The sequence below is a fragment of the Lynx rufus genome, unplaced genomic scaffold (assembly GCF_022079265.1).
Source record: "Lynx rufus isolate CCGP_SWC_20201006 ecotype Redwood Valley unplaced genomic scaffold, mLynRuf1.p SCAF_16, whole genome shotgun sequence".
In the NCBI taxonomy this organism is placed as follows: domain Eukaryota; kingdom Metazoa; phylum Chordata; class Mammalia; order Carnivora; family Felidae; genus Lynx; species Lynx rufus.
The window spans coordinates 5,606,268-5,624,435 of record NW_025814830.1 but is presented as its reverse complement, the minus strand read 5'-3'; the positions used below and the strand labels follow the sequence as shown (position 1 = coordinate 5,624,435).

General features: G+C 59.1%; 1 protein-coding gene and 2 non-coding genes across 4 annotated transcripts; all 3 read left to right on the top strand.

Moving 5' to 3' along the window:
* Positions 1–1,398: 1,398 nt before the first annotated feature.
* NOP53 (NOP53 ribosome biogenesis factor) lies at positions 1,399–10,886 on the top strand. 2 transcript variants are annotated; one of them, XM_047077737.1, is made up of 13 exons: positions 1,399–1,637; positions 2,114–2,178; positions 4,477–4,585; positions 5,246–5,445; positions 5,825–5,895; positions 7,166–7,261; positions 8,493–8,597; positions 8,711–8,914; positions 9,237–9,412; positions 9,577–9,643; positions 10,249–10,325; positions 10,423–10,479; positions 10,827–10,886. In XM_047077737.1, the coding sequence occupies exons 1-13, from the start codon at positions 1,414–1,416 to the stop codon at positions 10,831–10,833; spliced, it is 1,458 nt and encodes a 485-aa protein (XP_046933693.1). In that variant the 5' UTR covers positions 1,399–1,413; the 3' UTR covers positions 10,834–10,886. The 2 variants fall into 2 exon arrangements, with proteins under 2 accessions (XP_046933693.1, XP_046933694.1); XM_047077738.1 differs by lacking the exon at positions 10,827–10,886 and having other exon boundaries at positions 10,423–10,483.
* LOC124511954 (small nucleolar RNA SNORA54) lies at positions 3,545–3,667 on the top strand. The gene has a single exon (XR_006961995.1). It is a non-coding gene; the product is annotated as a small nucleolar RNA SNORA54 (small nucleolar RNA).
* LOC124511956 (small nucleolar RNA SNORD23) lies at positions 9,686–9,794 on the top strand. The gene has a single exon (XR_006961997.1). It is a non-coding gene; the product is annotated as a small nucleolar RNA SNORD23 (small nucleolar RNA).
* Positions 10,887–18,168: the final 7,282 nt, after the last annotated feature.

Sequence of the window (18,168 nt, the reverse complement as noted above, 5' to 3'; positions counted from 1 at the left end):
AGCGCCCCCTGGCGGCCACACGGGAGCTGCGCGGGCTGCGCGCGGAGACCCCTGTGCGAGGCCCTCAGGGCCCCGGGGCAGGTCACCCTGCCCACGCCCAGCGCAAGGATCCAGTTGAACGCCGCCGTGCGGCCCCCGGCCGGGCGCCCTCCCTCTCTGTCCCTTCTTCCTTTTCCAGTCCCGAACGGCCCGTGTGAGGCTCTGAATCCCGAGGAACGGTTGCCAGCGCGCAAGGGCCTCCGAGCTTCCTTCCTTATTTGTAAACAGCAAAGATCAGTTGATGCTACGACGAGGTCCCAGGGGGCGAGGCAGTAACAGTAGCTAATGTTTAGACGCCAGACGTGCGTTTAATGATCTCCTTTGGCCTCCTGAACAATTTATAAGGCAGATGTACCGTTATCCCTATTTCACAGATGAGGAAAGTGAGGCACAGCTAAGCAGCTTGTCCAAGATTAAGGATTCTGAGCCTGCTCCTCTTTTGATATATATTTTTAAACGTTTATTCATTTTTGAGAGACAGAGACAGAGCGTGAGCACGGGAGGGGCACAGAGAGAGGGAGGCACAGAAGCCAAAGCAGGCTCCAGGCTCTGAGCTGTCCGCACAGAGCCCCGTGCGGGTCTCGAACTCACCAACCTGGAGATCATGACCGGAGCCCGAGTCCAATGCTTAACTCGAGCCACCCAGGCATTCCTCGGAGCCTGCACTTCTAACAGTATGTTTCGAACACTCCTCGCAAACGAGGTTCTGGGCTCCCACCCTCGACATTCCGAAAGCTCTTGGATTTCCAAGATTTGGGAATTAGAACACTGAGAGGCCAAACATTCTGAGACGAGGGTGTGCCTTCTGCCCAATCTGCCATCCACGGTTCTTTCTTTTCAAAGAAAACTGTATTAAAGATAATCAACAAAATAAAACACAGGGGTGCCTGGGTGGCTCAGTCCGTTAAGAGGCCCACTCTTGATTTCAGCTCAGGTCATGGTCTCAGAGTTCTTGAGTTTGAGCCCTACATCGGGCCAGATCTGTGCTGACTGTGGAGCCTGCTTGGATTCTCTCTCTTCCTCTCTCTCTCTTTCTCTGATCCTCCCTGCCTTTCTCTCTCAAAATAAATAAGCTTTACAATTTTTAAATAAGAAAAATTAAAAATACACGCAGACTTAAAAAAAAGAATTCCTGGGCAGCCGGAAAAGCGTTTGCCTAGGGTTAGAGCCGCGAACCTACGACCCACCGACGAGAGGAATTTGCATAGGAGGGAGGAGACATTTGCCCCTTATCTCCGCCCCTTTGCCGCTCCAGCCACTTTACCAAGATGGAGGCAACAGGAAGTAGGTCACGGGAGGGGGCGGGAGATCTGCGCGCGCATGCCACAAATCCGCTTTCAGGGGCGCTCGCGGCCGAATACTTCCTTTGCCAAGATGGCGCCGGGAGGCAGTGGCGGCGGCGGCGGACGGTGCTCGAAAAATGAGGCCGATTCCGGCTTTCTGGGGCTGCGGCCCACGTCGGTGGACCCGGCGCTGAGGCGGCGGCGGCGAGGCCCAAGAAATAAAAAGCGAGGCTGGCGGCGGCTCGCTCAGGAGCCGCTGGGGCTGGAGGTCGACCAGTTCCTGGAAGACGTGCGGCTGCAGGAGCGCACGAGCGGGTGCGTGGGGCGGGACTTCCGGGAGCCGGGCGCCGTTCCGCGTGGCGGGGTGCGAGGCCCAGCGTGCTTGGGGCGGGGGGGACTCCTGGGGGCCTGGGAGGGTCCTTTTCGGGCACCTCTGGGGAAGTTGGGGACTCTGGGCGGGAGGTTGGGGGACTGATAAGATTACTGGGTGTAGGACCACCAGTGTGAAGTTAGGATTCAGGTAAATAACTAATAACTGTAGTGTAAATACGATCCATGCACCTACCTTAGGTTAATATTTTAAGTTTTACGGTCTGTTCAGTAGCAAGTTATGTAAAGCGAAGGGAAAAGCTTTAGCCTGGAGGGAACGCATGGCGGGAAGAAGGTGCTTGAATGAGCCAAACAGTGGGGGAAAGCTTGGGCCCCAGAGAGGTTAACCCCCCCCCCCCCCCCCCCCCCGGCAGCTTGCATCCTTCCCAACATCTTTGACCTTCTGCATTCCCGTCTCCCAGTGGCTTGGTATCCGAGGCCCCCGATGAGAAACTCTTCTTCGTGGACACCGGCGCCAAGCAAAAAGGTAAGGAGCTTTCAGCGTCGCCTGCTGGGTCCTTGTCACCCCCATCTCAGTCTTTTCGAGAGTCTCTGTTAATATCATGGCTCGGATGGCAGACATCTGCTAGAAAGAGGCTTTGCCGTAAACAAGAGGACCTGGACCGTACAGAAAGGAAGCTAAAGATAGCAAGTCAGGTGTTCTTGAGGCATCCCAGCTCTCCATGCACGGAGAGACCGGTAGGGGTCTGCCCCTGAGTAGAGGAGACGGAAAGTAGCAGGGCTCTCGTTAACTTGCAGAAAGGCAAAGTCAAAGCGTTGCTGTAAGGGAGGAGACTGTTTTTTGTAAGATGCGGTTTAATAAGAAGAAGCAGATGTGCTCTGCTTTGCTCTGATGAGTAGGTAAGAAGCTCGTGCTAATCTGCGCGCCTTTATCTGCCAAAAGGCAGGGTGGGGCGGAAAGGGCTGGAGAGGTGAGTTAGGGGTTACTGGAGTGCGCAGCAGGCTTCCCGTCAGTAAGGAGAAAAGCAGACCAGGAGTAGACGTCTGCTTTAAGGAAGGGCTAGAAAACAAGCGAAGGGGTCTGCTTTTATGAGCGTGGCAAGCACAACAGGATACCTTCGGGGAGCACGTAGGAGTCCAGTCCCCGGCTCTGTTCTAAGGAATATGAGAAGAGGTGTCTCGGCGAAAGAAAAAGAGGGAGGGCACTGCTTTGAGGCGCAGGAACCTTTGAGCAAGCGAGAGATGATGATGTCGACGCGATCGATGTTCACAGAAGTGAGCTGACCTGGTGTGTGAACAGTGAGGGGAAGTCAGGACCTGCCCTAGGGTGGTCGCAAAGGCCTACTGTGGCCAGTATGAAGTCTCTCTGGGAACAGAGGAGGAGCAGTTTATAGGTTCTGCTTTAGATTTACAAAAAAAAAAAAATTTTTTTTTAACGTGCATGGGGTGGGGTGCAGAGAGAGAGAGAGAGGGAGACAGAGAATCCGAAGCAGGCTCCACGCTGTCAGCGCAAAGCCAGATACGAGACTCAGACCCACAAACCGAGATCATGACCTGAGCCCGAGTCAGACACCCAACGGACTGAGCCACCTAGGTGCCCCTGCTTTCGGTTTGAAAAAGAAAGCTAGGTGCGCCTGGGTGGCTTAATTGGTTAAGCGTCCAACTTCAGCTCAGGTCATGATCTCACAGTGAGAGAGTTTGAGCCCCCCCCATCAGGCTCTCTGCTGTGAGCCCGGAGCCTGCTTTGATTCTCTGTCTCCCTCTCCTCTGCCCCTCCCCTGTTTGTGCGCTGGCGTGCACTTTCCCTCTCTCTCTTTCTCTCTCTCTTTCTCTCTCTCTCAGAAATAAACGTTAAAAAAATGTTATGTACAAAAACCAAAAAGGAAACGTATAGGCACTGTTCGTGGCCTGTCAGTCTGGCTGTGGCTTACGGGCTCCATTCCAGTGCGACAGCAATTCCAACGGCACGTGACTGACTGACTCGTGGCTCTCAGTTTCGGGTCCTGGGGACACAAGGGAGAGAAAAAAAGGCTGGGTGGGTGACGATAATAGCGATCATGGGCTTTCCCAGGTGATCACCGTGTCTGTGTTGCAATAATTCCTTTTTCAGGGTGCCTGGGTGACTCCGGCGGTTAAGCGTCCAACTTCTGAGTTTGGCTCAGATCAGGATCTCACGGGTCGTGGGATCGAGCCCCTCATCGGGCTCTGTGCTGACAGCGCAGAGCCTGCTTGGGATATTCTCTCTGTCTCTCTCTCTCTCTCTCTCTCTCTGTCTCCACTGTCCTCCCCCCCCCCGCACTCATGCGCACTGTCAGTAAATAATTTTAAAAAATAGCGATTACCTTTCCAGACGATCGTGGAGGTAGGCGTTAGCGTTCTCGTTGTGGGAGCAGAGGTGAGCGAAGTCTGTGTTGTGAAGGAGCGCAGAAAACGGAAGGGTGTGGCTTCTGCCCTAGTATCTTTTGTCCTGGGGTTCTTGCCTTTCACGCTCAGTCGAAAAAGGCAGAAAACTGTCGTGCTGAGGATCAGCTCTTTTGGGTCCTGAGTCTCCTTGTCACTTGGTCGCCTTGTTTCTCGTTAGCGTTTTTGTTTTTGTGGCCGTTTTTTGTGCCTTGTCCGGAAGCCTCTGGTGGGCAGGGCTGTGGGTCTGACTGCCCGGGAAACGGGGGTGGGGGTGGTCCGAGCCTGGACACCTTGGGCACGTCTGTCCTCAGGTAGAAGCCTGGGGTCGCGCCCCCCCCCCCCCCGCCATGTCTGCGCTGGGGTGAGGGGGTCAGGAAGTAAGGAGGCCTGAGCCTTGGGTTCCTCTCCTCTCCGCTCCCAGAGCTGACCGAGAAGAGAACCAAAAGCCAGAAAAGGTCACTTCTACTCAAGAAACCCCTTCGCGTTGACCTCGTCCTAGAGAACACGTCCAAGGTCCCTGTCCCCAAAGAGTGAGTGTCCCGCCACCCCCAGAGCCGTCTTTCTGTCTTCACAGCAGCTGCCACTCGCTTTCTGGCCCTGAGGAGTTCCGGGGGGTGGGGCAGGCGAGGGTCACTTGGAGGAGAGGAACGGGGCGCGGCCTGCGGCTTTGGGGGGGCAGATTGGGGGAAGCGAGGTGCAGGCTGGGGTGTGGTGGCCGAGGCAGGCAAGTGCAGGGCCCGGGCCCGGCCAGGAGCTCGGGGTGGAGGGGGGCCATCCGGAGGCCCATCGGGCTGGCTTGGTGACAGGTCCGAAGGAGGGGAGGTTGGACCGGTGATGGAGCGGACAGCGGGCGGCTCCTGAGATGGGGATGTGGGAGGAGTGGCTGTGGGAGCAAAGCTGAGGTCTGTTTTGAGGTGACGGCTGAGCTGCCCGGGAGACCTGCAGGGCGAGGGCTGCAGAGGCCGTTGTGTTGTTGGCTCTGGTCAGGGCAGATGCCTGGGCTATAGACGGACCTGGGGAGATGGGCTCTGAAGCTAGGCAGGAGGGGTAGGAGGATCCACGAGGACGTTCGCCTTGGAGAGGGTGCTTGGGACGGGAGCTGCTGAGCAGGGGGTTGTGGGGGAGCCCGACCGGGAGGACCCAGGCCTCTGCTTCACCCACTCCAACTTGGCTGCTTCTCCTCGCCCCAGTGTCCTTGCTCACCAGGTCCCCAATGCCAGAAAGCTCAAACGGAAGGAGCAGCTATGGGAGAAACTGGCCAAGCAGGGCGAGCTGCCCCGGGAGGTGCGCAAGGCACAGGCCCGGCTTCGGAACCCTCCTGCGATCGAAGCCAAGCCCGGGCCCCAAGACACCGTTGAGCGGCCTTTCTATGACCTCTGGGCCAAAGACAGTGAGTAGTACCCTTGCTGTCACTTGTGGGTGGGGACTGGGCTGCCATGCCCATTTGTGCAGGTTGTGCACCGCACAAGAGCGCAGTGTGTAAGAGAAGCGCTCTGCAAGTGTGTGTTTGGTGATCCTCAGCAGAGTTCAGCATCTGGAAGTGGCTTTCCTTTCCTGAGGGCACCCTGTGCCCCTCAGCCTTGGCTCCCTTCTGCTTTCTGGATCTCTCCATATGCTCTTTTGCCTGGCACTCAAAATCCCTTGGAGCCCGAGTCGGTCCTTTTCTCGTGTGTGCTTCAGTGCTCTCTTTGTGAAGGGGGAGGGATCCGAGGGAGCCCTTTGGGCCACGCTGGAAAGCCCCCAGCAGCCGCCCCTCACTGCCTCCACAGACCTCCTGGACCGACCCTTGGCTGGCCAGGACGCCTTTTTCCTGGAGCAGACCAAGAAGAAAGGAGTGAAGGTGAGGCCGCGGCAGCAGGGCGTCCTGGGCGACTGCTCGGGGGAGGGCTGGGGTGCTAGGAGCTGCTCTGCACAGGGGCCCTGGCGCCTCAGTCTCTGCCTGTGGCCGAGACCCCACGTGCGGGAACCTGGTGCCTCTGAACCGGAGGAGAGAGCAGGCTGGCGGTCAGCAGGAGGTGCCCCGGGAGATGAGCGAAGGTCACCGAAGAGAAGCCCGTGTTGGCCAGTTAACGGGGGTGGCAGCTGGACCCAGATGGGGGCAGGGAACTGGGGGACACCAGGGTGGGTTCGTGCAGCAGGTCGGGGAGGAGGCCGGCCTGGTGGGAGGGAGCACCACTCAGGTCTCAGAGCTTTATTTTGAGTGGTTTCGTGCAGGAGAGGCGGGGGCCGCGTTCAGGTCCGGAGGTGGGACTGTGGCGTGCGGGGGTGGGGGGCACAGGGATGGAGGCGAGACACCCCTGGGCGGAAGCCCTGGGACCCGCGGGCGGTGGGTGTGGGGAGAGGGCGGGAGCCAGAGGGCTTCTTCCAGGGCTCCCCCCGGGCTTCTGCTGGAGACTGACGGCCTCTGCCTTCAGATTCCGTCTGGGTGGACCTTTCTTTCTTTTTTTAAACGTTTCCTTATTTTTGATAGATAGAGTGCGAGCGGGGGAGGGCAGAGAAAGAGAGGGAGACAGAATCCCAAGCAGGCTCTAAGCTGTCAGACCAGAGCCTGATGCGGGGCTTGAACCCACGAACCGGGAGATCACGACCTGAGCTGAAACCAAGAGTCAGGTGCTTAACGGACCGCGCCACCCAGGCAACCACCTCCCGCCTTTGTCACGAGCTCCCGCAGGGCCCAGGGCCACACTAGGGGTCTCCGTCAGCCCCGTGTCACCCGCGCCCTGCTCTGAGCGACGCAGGTCAGAGGCAGGTCAGACAGCCTCGTGCCCTCTGCCAACATTGCCGCAGGCGTCAGCGACAGGTGCCCGGTACTCTGTGTTTCCGCAACTGCTGCCCCCCTCGGGGGTCACAGGGGCTTTTCTCAGGGAAGGCAGGCAGAGCCCCTGCCTGCAGGGCGCCCGCTCGTGCTGGGGATGTGGCTTCCGAGGGTAGCATAGCAGGTGGGTAGCCAGTGTCCGTTGCTCTGGATGCCGGACGCACAGGCCCCTCCCGGTGTGAAGGCTGTGGGCGCTGCTGAGGCCCCTGCCGTCTTCCGAGCCTGGAGTCCCGCACCGGCTTGTGAGCTCTCGGGTCCTGGCTCCCAGGCTTCATCCTGCCTTGTCCTCCTCCAGCGGCCGCCACATCTGCACGCCAAGCCCTCCCAGGTCCCTGCTGTGGAGGTGACGCCAGCCGGGGCCTCCTACAACCCGTCCTTTGAGGACCACCAGGTACGCGGCCCTGAGCGGGTCCCTCCTCCGTCGTCGCCTGGCCGCTTGGTTGGTGCCCTCACCAGGCACTTCCTCTGTGCCCTCCACTGCTGGGGAGTCAGCAGGGACTGAGGCAGCCCCCGGCCTGCCCCCCTGGGGCTCGTGGTCCGGTGGGGGTCGGGGGACGGACCCATTCCCAGACAGTGATGACTCAGAGGGGTTGCCAAATCCAGACTTGGGGGTCAGGGAGGGCTTCCTGGAGGAGGGGGACATCAGAGCTTCGACCAAATGTCTGAGGAGGAGTTTGCCACGGGAAGAGGGGAATGGGTGTTTCAGGAACAGCATGTACAAAGACCCAGAGGTACACGAGACCGGGCCACCTTTGGGGGGCGGTCCACGGGACGGGGGCGCAAAAGGTCTCAGTGAACGGTGAGCAGTCTGACCAGCGAGATTTCTCTGAGGCCTAGGATAGTTTAGCAGTGGGAGAACCTGGCTGTGAGAGTCCCCGTTTGTCACGCAGATGTCTGTTAACCGCGGGGGTTGTGGACGGGGGACGGGCCCTTTGTCCCCCGGGAGAGCACAGGTTCCCGGGGAGAGATGCAGGTCCGGTAGATGCGGGACACGCGGGCGGGTGCGGTTCAGCCTCGTTCACGAAGAGAGGGTGTCTCGTGGCCCCCCAGGAACGGAGAGAGCGGGGTCCTCACCTGTAGGTGCAGAGGCCCCGTCACAGCAAGCGTTAGTGGGGCGAGGCTGCTCGCGAGCAGAGGGGCCTGTGGCCGCGGTCGTTGAGTCCGGCCTGACGTGGGCGCTGGGGGGGACCTGGGAAGAGCAGTCTGTCTTGGCTCTTTGCCCGACGGTGTTGCAGAGACAGCCCTCAGCCTCAGGACTCGCCCGCTTCTGGCGCGGTCTCAGGGTTTTTAGAATGTTGACAGAGTAGGGCGCCCGTCAGCCGTCACCCCCCGCCCCTGCCCCGTCTTCCCTAGGCGGCCACCGCCGTCCTTCCCACAGATCTCTTTACAGAATCGCTTGTTCTGTGTGTCACGTGAACGAAACCTTACCGTGGGCAGGGACCCGGCCGGCCTTCAAAGAGCGGAGGGTGGTTTGGGAGCAGAGTCCCTCCTGGCTGCTTGGGGAGACCCTGGAGGGGAGGAGGGGCCGGGCGCTGGGGGTGCCGATGGGAGGTGAGAGGGCCTGGTCTGTCTATGACTCCCGGGGGTGGCCCGGGTCCTCACCTCCACCCCTTCCTCTCCAGACCCTGCTCCTGGCGGCCCACGAGGTCGAGCTGCAGCGGCAGAAGCAGGCAGGGAGGCTGGAGCGGCAGCTGGCCCTGCCCGGCCCGGAGCAGGCTGCCACCCAGGTGAGCCCACGCCCCGCCTGCTCCTCTCCCCGGCCCCGCCCACCTGCCTGGCCCTCGGGGTGCCCGGCCCCTGACACCCCACTTCCCGTCCTTTCCACCCCCCACCCCCCCAGGAGTCTACATTCCAGGAGATGTGCCAGGGGCTGCTGGAGGAGTCCGACGGGGAGGGGGAGTCGGGCGAGGGCCAGGACGAGGGGCCCGAGGCTGGAGGGGAGCAGGCCGAGGGAGCCGAGGCCTCAGTCGTGGCCGCGTGCCCGGCCACCGCGGAGAAGAAGACGGAGCAGCAGCGGCGGCGGGAGAAGGCCGCCCGGAAGATGGTGAGCACCGCAGGCCCCGGCCTCTCCTGCCCCCGCGGCCTGGTGGCTCCCACCCGCGGCCTGCTTGTTCCCGTGCCCACGGCCTGCCTTCTCTGACCCCCCTGGCCTGCTTTTTTGTGCTGTCTGCGGTCCTCACAGCTCTAGTTAGTCGAGACCCGTTTCCTGGTGCTGATACTTGGGGGTGGGATTTGTGGGCCACCCGTGGGTAAGGAAGGGGGCCTCAGAAGACAGCTGCTGTGAAGGGGGCCGCCCGGTGGAGGGGAGGTCCCCCGGGGACGGCACCGTGCCCGGCCCCTGACTGACCCGCCCGGCCCTCCCGCAGCGAGTGCAGCAGGCCGCCGTGCGGGCCGCCCGGCTGCGGCACCAGGAGCTCTTCAGGCTGCGTGGGATCAAGGCGCAGGTGGCGAGGCGACTGGCGGAGCTGGCGCGACGGCGGGAGCAGCGGCGGGCGCGGAGACTGGCCGAGGCGGACAGGCCCCGCAGGCTGGGGCGGCTCAAGTGAGGCCCGCCGGGCTGGGGGTGAGGGCGGGGGGCCTCCCGGGAGATCATCTTCTTCCCCCACAAAGCCCCACGTTCTCCGAGGCCCACTGCCCGAATGGGGCCCTTGGGCTCTGCCCTGGGCAAGGCGGATCCTCTGAACGCCCCCCGCCCGTGTTCTCCAGGTATCAGGACCCCGACATCGACGTGCAGCTCAGCTCGGAGCTCGCTGACTCGCTTAGGACCCTAAAGGTACTTGCCCACGTTGGGTGACGTGCTGTAGGGGGGCCCCCGTGCCCGGTGATGATCCCATCCTTGCTCCCCGTGCCCCCAGGGGCTGTGGGCGACATCATGGCTGCCCCCCGGATGGGCCGGTTGGGCTGATGCCTGGGGGCTGAGGGCACGGGGTCCTCGGGGGTGAGGGGCCGGCTGGTGTGGGGGTTTGGGCCTGTGACCCTCAGAAGGCCTTTCCTCCCAGCCCCTGGTCTCCTGGCGCCCCCTCTCCCCCTCTTCAGTGCCAGAGAGGTCTCCCTAAAGCCCAGAGCGGGCCTTGTGCCTCGCTGGCTCAGAGCCTGCCGTGGCTCCCAGCGGGCCTCGGCTTCTCACCACAGCCACGGGCACCGCGCAGTTTGGCACGCCTCGGGGCTCCGACCGGCTCTGCTTCAGTAGTGTGCCAGCCGTGCACCCTGCCCTCTGCCCCTGCCTGGCGTGCCCTCTCCTTCCCTCCCGTTGATCCCTGCACACCCAGCCCGGGCCTGTGCATTCGGTGCATCCACCCCCCCAGCTGAGGGCCGGGCTGAGCCCCGTGGAGAGGTCAGAGGGCCCCCCGTTGAGGCTTCCCTCTCTGTGTCCCGCAGCCCGAAGGCAACATCCTCCGCGACCGGTTCAAGAGCTTCCAGAAGAGAAACATGATCGAGCCTCGGGAGAGAGCCAAGTGAGGCTTCGGGGCTGGCGGGGGGAGCAAGGGTGTCGGGAAACTCCCTGCGCTTGGCGGGCTTGCCGGTTACTCACCTCTCCCTTCCCTTGTGCAGGTTCAAGCGCAAGTACAAAGTGAAGCTCGTGGAGAGGCGGGCGTTCCGCGAGATCCAGTGAGTGGCCCTCCCCTTCCCCTGCCAGGCAGACTGGTCCCTCAGCTGTGACAGAAACACTTCTAATCTGCTTAAATAAGAACGAGCCCTTGGCCAGACCCAGGGAGGGCAGCCCACCAGATGCACTTGAACCCAGAGCCGGGGCGGCGAGAGGCCCCAAAGGGAGATGGAAGGGCCCAAACGAGTCGGGGGGTGTCAAGCGGGTGAGGCCATGGGGCCCTCCCTCCCCTCGTGCACCCTCAGGCCCCAGTTACACCCCAGTTACCAGAGTTTGAGTATGTCTTCATCTCACTGGCACTTTCTTCTGTGCTGATTCAAACCTTCTGACCGTTTTTCTCTGTCCCCAGGTTATAGCCTCCACGGGATGCCGGAGCCCCCTCCCTGCAATAAAACACCTCTGACCAACACCCTGGGCCTTGTGTGTGACTTGACTCCCTCCTGGAGGCGGCTTCTTCCTCTGTGTGTCCCTCCCTAGCACATAGGGACGCAGGTACCAGAACATTCGTCTTCCCTAAAGCCTGGTGAGAACCCAGATCTTAGGGAAAGGAGGCAGAGGAAATGGGGCTTGCAGGCTGCTTGGGTGGGTATGGGGGCCGGGGCGGGGGGGTGCGCAGCAGGGATCACACCTGGGTGTCTGATGCGAAATAGCCCACGTCTTTCTGTCCCTGTGACGAGAGGCAGGTCTTGCGTATGGCCCTGTCGCGTTGGTAACGTTTGCCGAGCACCTACTGTGCTTTTAAGCAGATGGAATCACTCACTGACCCTCACGACAACCCAGTTGGGGGGGGGGGGCAGTCCTCCCCGTTAAAATGGGGCAGAAACAAGCACGTGAGAAGGACTAATTCCCTCTCCCCAAACCTTTAGAAAGAATTTTTTTTAAGTCTGTTTATTTTGAGAGAACACATGAGCACAGGAGGGGCAGAGAAAGCGAGAGAGACAGAATCCCAAGCAGATTTTATGCTGTGCGCACAGAGCCCGATGCAGGGATCGAACTCACGAACCGTGAGATCATGACCTGAGCCAAGATCAGGAGTTGGACGCTTAACCGACTGAGCCACTCCAGCACCCCTAAAAAGGATTTTTTTAAACCATTTTTTGTACAATAAAGGACCATCTTCTTGCTGTGAATCTTAGATACAGTGCATAAGGACACCAGAACACCGTGACTATTGCCCTTGACCTTTGCCCTCCATTCAGACCCATGCCTTTCCCTGCCAAGTAGCTGTCACTGCAGGTCAGTGTGAACAATTCCATTAAGTTCCACGTGTGATTCTATAAAATTATATCCACGTATGCACAAAAAGAGAATATTTTTAACGTTTATTCATTTTTGAGAGAAAGAGCATGAGCAGGGGAGGGGCAGAGAGAGGGGGAGACACAGAATCCGAAGCGGGCTCCAGGCTCCGAGCTGTCAGCACAGAGCCTGATGCGGGGCTCGAACCCGTGAACTGTGAGATCACGACCTGAGCCGAAGTCAGACACTTAGCCAACCAAACCACCCAGGAGCCCCTGAAAATAGAATTGTTTTGGCTTTGCTGGGTCACGGATACAATCATACCATATTTAGTTCTGGTAAAATTTAGGGAAAATCTGTGCAAAAGGTCATTTGATAGGTTCGGCCAAATTGTTCTCCACGTAGCGTGTGCTGATTTGTACCCTGCAGCAACGTAGGGGCCCACTTGCTTGCTTGCAGCCTTCTTGCTGTCTGATCTCACGTCTTTCGTTAAATTCTACCTGGTTACCAGAGAGGTCGAATATATATGTGTGTGTCTTCCCATCATTGGCACCTTCTTCAATGCTGGTTCAAAGCTTTTGACCAGTTTCCTCTTAGACTGTTCGTCATTTTTCTTGTTTACTTGCAGTAGCTTTTTACTTGTTATGGATCCTGAAGTCTGTCACGCCTGTTGCAAACATTTCTCCCAGGCTCTTGGCTTTTTGCTTCGTGTAAGGTGTCATTTGTCAGAGGCATTCAGTGTTTGTGGCGTTCTGTTAGCCTTTCCCTCTCTTTTCTTGTGGCTTTTGGAAAGGTTTCTCTGGGATGAGAGGTTTATAAAAATAGAGCAAGCAGTTTATAAAAGAAATGGGTGAAGGGAGAGAGTAATGGCAGGGTCCCCTCCCCACTCCCTCCCATATCCGGTCAAACATCACAGCTTTAAGGATCTGCTCCTGCCCCGCCCCCTCTCCCATCTTAAAAGTAAAAAGGGACGTTGTACAGACAGTAAAATGGCTCTTTGTGCATATATGTGAGGGGGAGCCGGGGGACGGGTTGGAAGCCACTCTGAAAAGAGCCCTAAGCCGCAGCCTCTGACCCAGTAAGTCCCTTCTGGGGAATAAGCGTCAAGGAACCTTCTGGAAGAGGGGAGGAAACTCTTAATGCCCAGAGATGGCCATCAACGCATCCGCCAAGTACATGGGTACCTGGGGGTGGGGCTGGCCGGCTCCCCGAGGACGCCCGGTGCAGCCTGGACCTTAGAACCCTCCGGAAGCCCGTGCCGGTCCGTCCCCTAGGGAAATGCGTCTGTTCCCATGTGTGCAGAACACGGGTCTGCGGCACAGGCCCGTGTGGGTGGTTTTCTGCACGTAAATTACGTTTCGCATCCGAGTTTTACGCCCAAAGGGCAAAAGCGGATCTGCCAGCACCATGCTGATGTGTGCAGCTTCCCTTGAAATGCGAGGAACAATAGGGCAGGAGAAATGGACAGGGGCCCGGAGGCCTCTTGAGACAAGTACAGCGACGCGTGATCTAGGTGGTGGGGTAAACGGGAAACTCTCCACTTTACGGTCGGAAATGCATAATTTGGGGGGGCCGGACGTGCACGTCAGGGTGATGGTAATGGAGCCCAAGCGTCAGGACTATTCATGCTGGTTCCTTCCACGGCCCCGCACCTGCTTTTCAATCTGCGTTACTTTTCCTGAAGCAGGTCCCGCAAATTCTAAAAGCTTCAGGCACCGCAAAATCCAGTTCTGCCTCTGACTGTCCTGCACGCAGAAATGGGAGAACTACCTATCCGTTGGGTCCTGGCTGAATAAGCAATCCCCCGTCTATACGGCAGATCGGGCACTTGGCTCTTGGAAGGGACAGGGCCCGTCTCTGGCTGCAGCCTGAAGGTGTTGAGAGCTCGGATGTGGGAGCCGGCATCCTGATTTCAAAGCCAGCTGTGCTACGTGCTAGCTGTGCAGCCTTGTGAAAGTTACACCACCTCTCTGTGTCTCGCGGTCCCCATCTGCAGTATGGACATCACGGTACCTCACGGTGCCTTTCGACAAGGATCGGGTGAGACTGCCCGTGACCGTCCTTAGCAGAGAACGTTCTGTGAGCGTTTGCTATTCTAACAGTGTTAGGAAAAGAATGAAGATGGGTCGTTTATTTTTTTTAAAGTGGAACCTTGCAGTCTGGGCCAGGGACCCCTCGCAGATGCTCTTTCCCTTCTGACCCCTGATCGCACTCCTGGGAACGTGCCCTAAGCAAAGGCCGGAAGTCTGGGGGGAGGCCCGATGCCGAGGCAGGTCGGCCCGAGTGCTGTGCAGAATGGACGGAAATGCGGTAATGGACGTGGGCAGGCCCGGCCGCTCCGGGAGGAAGCCTCCGCGGCTGCTACCCGAGGGGTCGGGCGCACGAGTAACGACCGGGACGTGTTCACGTCAGACGCTTTGTGGAAAGACGCAAACGGGATCTGCCGCCGTCCCCGCCCCAGCGCCCGGTCCTGCGGGCGCGGGGATTCCTTTTCCCAGCCTCCCCGAATCTTCTATCGTGGAGAAAGCCTTTTTAAAAATAGGAATTCGTGAGGCCCCAGAGCGGTTTCCTCGAGTGCTTAAGCGTCCACTCTGGATCTTGGCTCCGGTTTTGATCCTAGGGTTGGGAGCTCAGGCCCTGCCCTGGGCTCCGCCCTGGATGTGAAGCCTACTTAAAAGCAAAAGCAAAAAAGGAATTCAGGTGCGGACAAAGAATCCTCCATATATAGGAAGCTGTGTGCTGTTGGCTCTACTTGATTAAGAAGAGACGCAGAAATCATCCAAATACAGAACAGTAGGAAACGGCTTTTTACAAGCAGTGTGTCTACACTTGGGAGGTTTCACCGCCATCTTTAAAAGGCAGCTTTTGGACAAATTTTTAATGAGCTGGGGAAATACTGATGATCCGTCTCAGAACTGTCAAATGGGCCAAGGGCACAGTAGCACCTTGACCAGTTTGAAGACGTCTGGAGACACATGCACAGAGAAAGGCGCGTGGAGATTGTGCCCCTGAAGGTGAACCACGGTGGATTCCTCCCTCCTTCCCTACATCGCTTTTCTGTACCTTCTCCGGGTCCTCCCGGGCTCCTCACTGCAGGGGACACCGGGTGGGCCCGACCGACCTCTGCACCCCTGGCAGCACAGGCTGGAGGCCGCGGCTGGTCTCCCGGCCGCCCCCGCAGCCGCTTTCTGGAGAGAGCAGGCTCCCGCGGGTGGACTCCCTCCAGACCCGTGGGCGGCAGAGGAGACCCCCGGGGTCACGGCCAGGACTGGGCATCCTCGAACCCAGCGGTCCTGGCAGCGGCCTCGGAGGGTTCTGTGCTGTCGTCCTGGGTGTCACTCCGGAGCACGCGGCCCAGGTCCGCGGCTCCAGCCCCCCACGGTGTGAATACCTGATCCCAGCTCCCATCCCTGCCCCCCACAAGCGTGCGTTGCTCTTATACTCCGGAAAATCATTTTTAAAATACTAAAGAGCTTTCTAAGGAAAGTAAACCACTGTGAAAAGTTGACATTTTTGCTGTGTTCATTTGGCCGCAACAGAGATGGGGGCCCAAAGAGGGTAAGACGTTTACCCAAAGCCACACAGACTCACGGGCTTGCTGAGAGAGTCCGGGCCCGGCCAGGATTTCCTCCATTCCCCTTGGAGAGCCCAGCCCTCCGTGAATGAGGCAGGAGCACAGACAGACAGACAGCTGAAGATTCCTCCACCCCCCTGTGCCTTACCTTTTGTGTATGTTCATGGGGGCTGAGGGGGCGAGGAGGAATGTTGACTGATCAAAAGTCCCGTGAGCCAAAGTCTGGAAGCCCACTTACATGATTCCCCCCGGGGCAGAAGCCTGGCAACATGATGTATTCTCTCTTTTAATGGCAGTAATGCCATTTTAAAAATTAATGCCTGTTTCATCTGTACGAAGCCATTTCTGTCCCAAGTGCTTGTGTCCAGATACTGTGACCCTCCCCGCTTTTTGTTTTACAGCTGAGGACTCTGAAGCACAGAGAAGGGGAGTGGCTAGCCCAGACTTGTCCAGATCTGAGATTCCAACCCAAGCCCTGTCCACTGTCCCTTTGAAACAGCCCTTCCGTTTGTCCCCAGCCTCGTTCAGGCTCGGTATTAAGCCAAAATATTGGTCCTCTCCTGCAGCTGGTATTTGAGCAGAGACTGGGATAAAACCAAGGAGGCACCCATGCAGATATCACAGGGGAAATTTTCCAGGTGGCGAGAACAGCGAGTGCAAAGGTCCTGGGGTGGAGAATGTCTGGAAGGGCAAGGGAGACCTGGCTGCCTGCAACTAAGTGAGTCAAGGAGAGAGCGTGGGAGGTGAGGCCCATGCTGCAACCTGGGACCAGATCATGCAGGGCCATAGGGACCACGTGAGGAGAGAGTCGCGCAGACTGTGGGCAGGGAACGGATTGTTGGGGGCCAGAGATGAAGCAGGGAACCCACCGACAAGGCAAACCGCAGTAGTCCAGGCAGGAGATGATGCTCCTGGACCAGTGCGGACTCAATGGAGGTGGGGGCTTGCCGGGTCTTTGATAGGTCTTTTGAGAGGTAGAATGCACCGATCCTCTCAGAGGCTGCGTGTTGGTACGAAGGTCAGAGGGAGGTCGAGGATAGCGCCAGGGATGTTCTTGGCAGAGCATTTGCGTGGATGGAGGTGCCCTGTACTGAGATGGGACAGGAGGGAACACACACTCCAAAAAGTACAGCTCTAACCTCTCCCCGGCCGTTGCGCAGATGGAGAGGGAGACAGAATGCATGAAGACGGAATGAGCGAACGCAGGAGGCACGAGGAAAAAGATCAATGGAGATGGGAGAGCCTGGGTTTGGGGCAGAGAAATTTGGGTTGGACTTTGGCCCCGTGAAGCCTGAGCTTCCCATCAGGCTTGTGAGTGGCGAGGTGGCTGAAATGGCTGGACACGGGTTGGAGCACAGGGGGCTGGTCAGCTTGTGGGTACGGGTGACCTTTGAGGCAGTGGGAGTGGGTTCTAGGAGTTGAATGTAGACGAGGAGCGAGAGGGGCGGGAGACGGAGGGAAGAGGGAGGGGAAGGGCGGCGGAAGCGGCCAGGAGGGCAAATGAGCCACTCCTGCCCCCGCCCCCACCCCCACAAGGCTGGAAGCACCCCCGGAGGGAGGAGGGCTGGCCGGGCTGCATTGCCGAGAACTGCCCCGGGGATCCAGGGCGGGGACGCCCCTGGTGACCGCGCCCGGAGCGGTCTCGTGGCGCCGCCCGAACACGAACGTCCTTCTCTGTCTGGTTCTGACGGTCAAAATGCAGGTCTCCCAAGTTCAAGGGGAAGCGAGTGGCGATGCGGGAGAGGCAGTGGCCGCCAGGGGGCGCCTAGAGCCCGCGCCCGGAACAAGCCGTTCCGGGAGGTTTCCGCGCGACCCTAATCCCCCATCACCCCTATTCGGGACCCCTCCAAGGGCCACACTGCAGCAAGTGGGATAATAGCTAGACCCGGGCGAGAGGAAGCTGCTGCATTCTGAATGGACAGGAGCAGATTCGAGAAGTCTCTCTAGGTCCGCCCAGGGGGTCTTCTGGGGGGTCTGCGGGCCTGCAGGCTGCCGTTTGAGGCTTGAAAGGTCCCGGGCAGTCGACGAGACCTAACCAATCTGTCCACACTGGTTATAAACCCCCGACTTGGGCCTGGACCAGGACCTTGCCCTGGTGGGGTGGGGGAGTGGGGGGTGAGCCGGGGTCACAGACCTGGAGGGGGCGGCCGGGGGGCGGGGCTTCAAGGGTGAGGGCCAGCGGGAGGTTAGGACAGACACGGATCCCTGCCCGTGAGGGACGTGCGTAGGTCGCGGTGAGGGCGAGGCCAGAAGGTTGGGAGACAGGTGCCCTACCGGCCCTTGTCACCTTCTGTGGGCCAGAGGTACCAAGCCTCCCACCTGACCACCCCACCCCGTTCCCCTGTCCTGTGCCCTCCCCCATTGTCAGGCTGAGACCTCACCTCAAACCCCTAGGGGTGGCCGGGCATCAGTTCACCCCCTCATCCATCAGGGGACCTTTATCTATCTATCTATCTATCTATCTATCTATCTATCTATCTATGTATCATCTATCTATTAATCCATCCACCCATCCACGTATCCACCCACTGATGGCTTATCCATGCATCCACAGAGACAGCATGCTGTGGGACTCCCATTTCCACGAAGTTCTAGAACAGGCCAAACCAGTGTGGTGGTGTAGGTCATTGGTGATCCTCGTAGGGAAACTGACAGGGAACGTGCATGAGAGACCTTCTTGGAAAAGGAAACCATCCGTATCTTGATCTGGGAGGTGGTTCAACGGCCCTACGTGCGTGAAAAAAATCGCCAAGCTGTACGGTTAAGATTTGCACACTCGAGGCGCCCCAGCTGGCTCAGCCGGGAGAGCGTGCTACGCTTGATCTCTGGGGGTCGTGAGTTCAAGCCCCATGCCGGGCGTAGAGCTTACTTTTAAAAATTT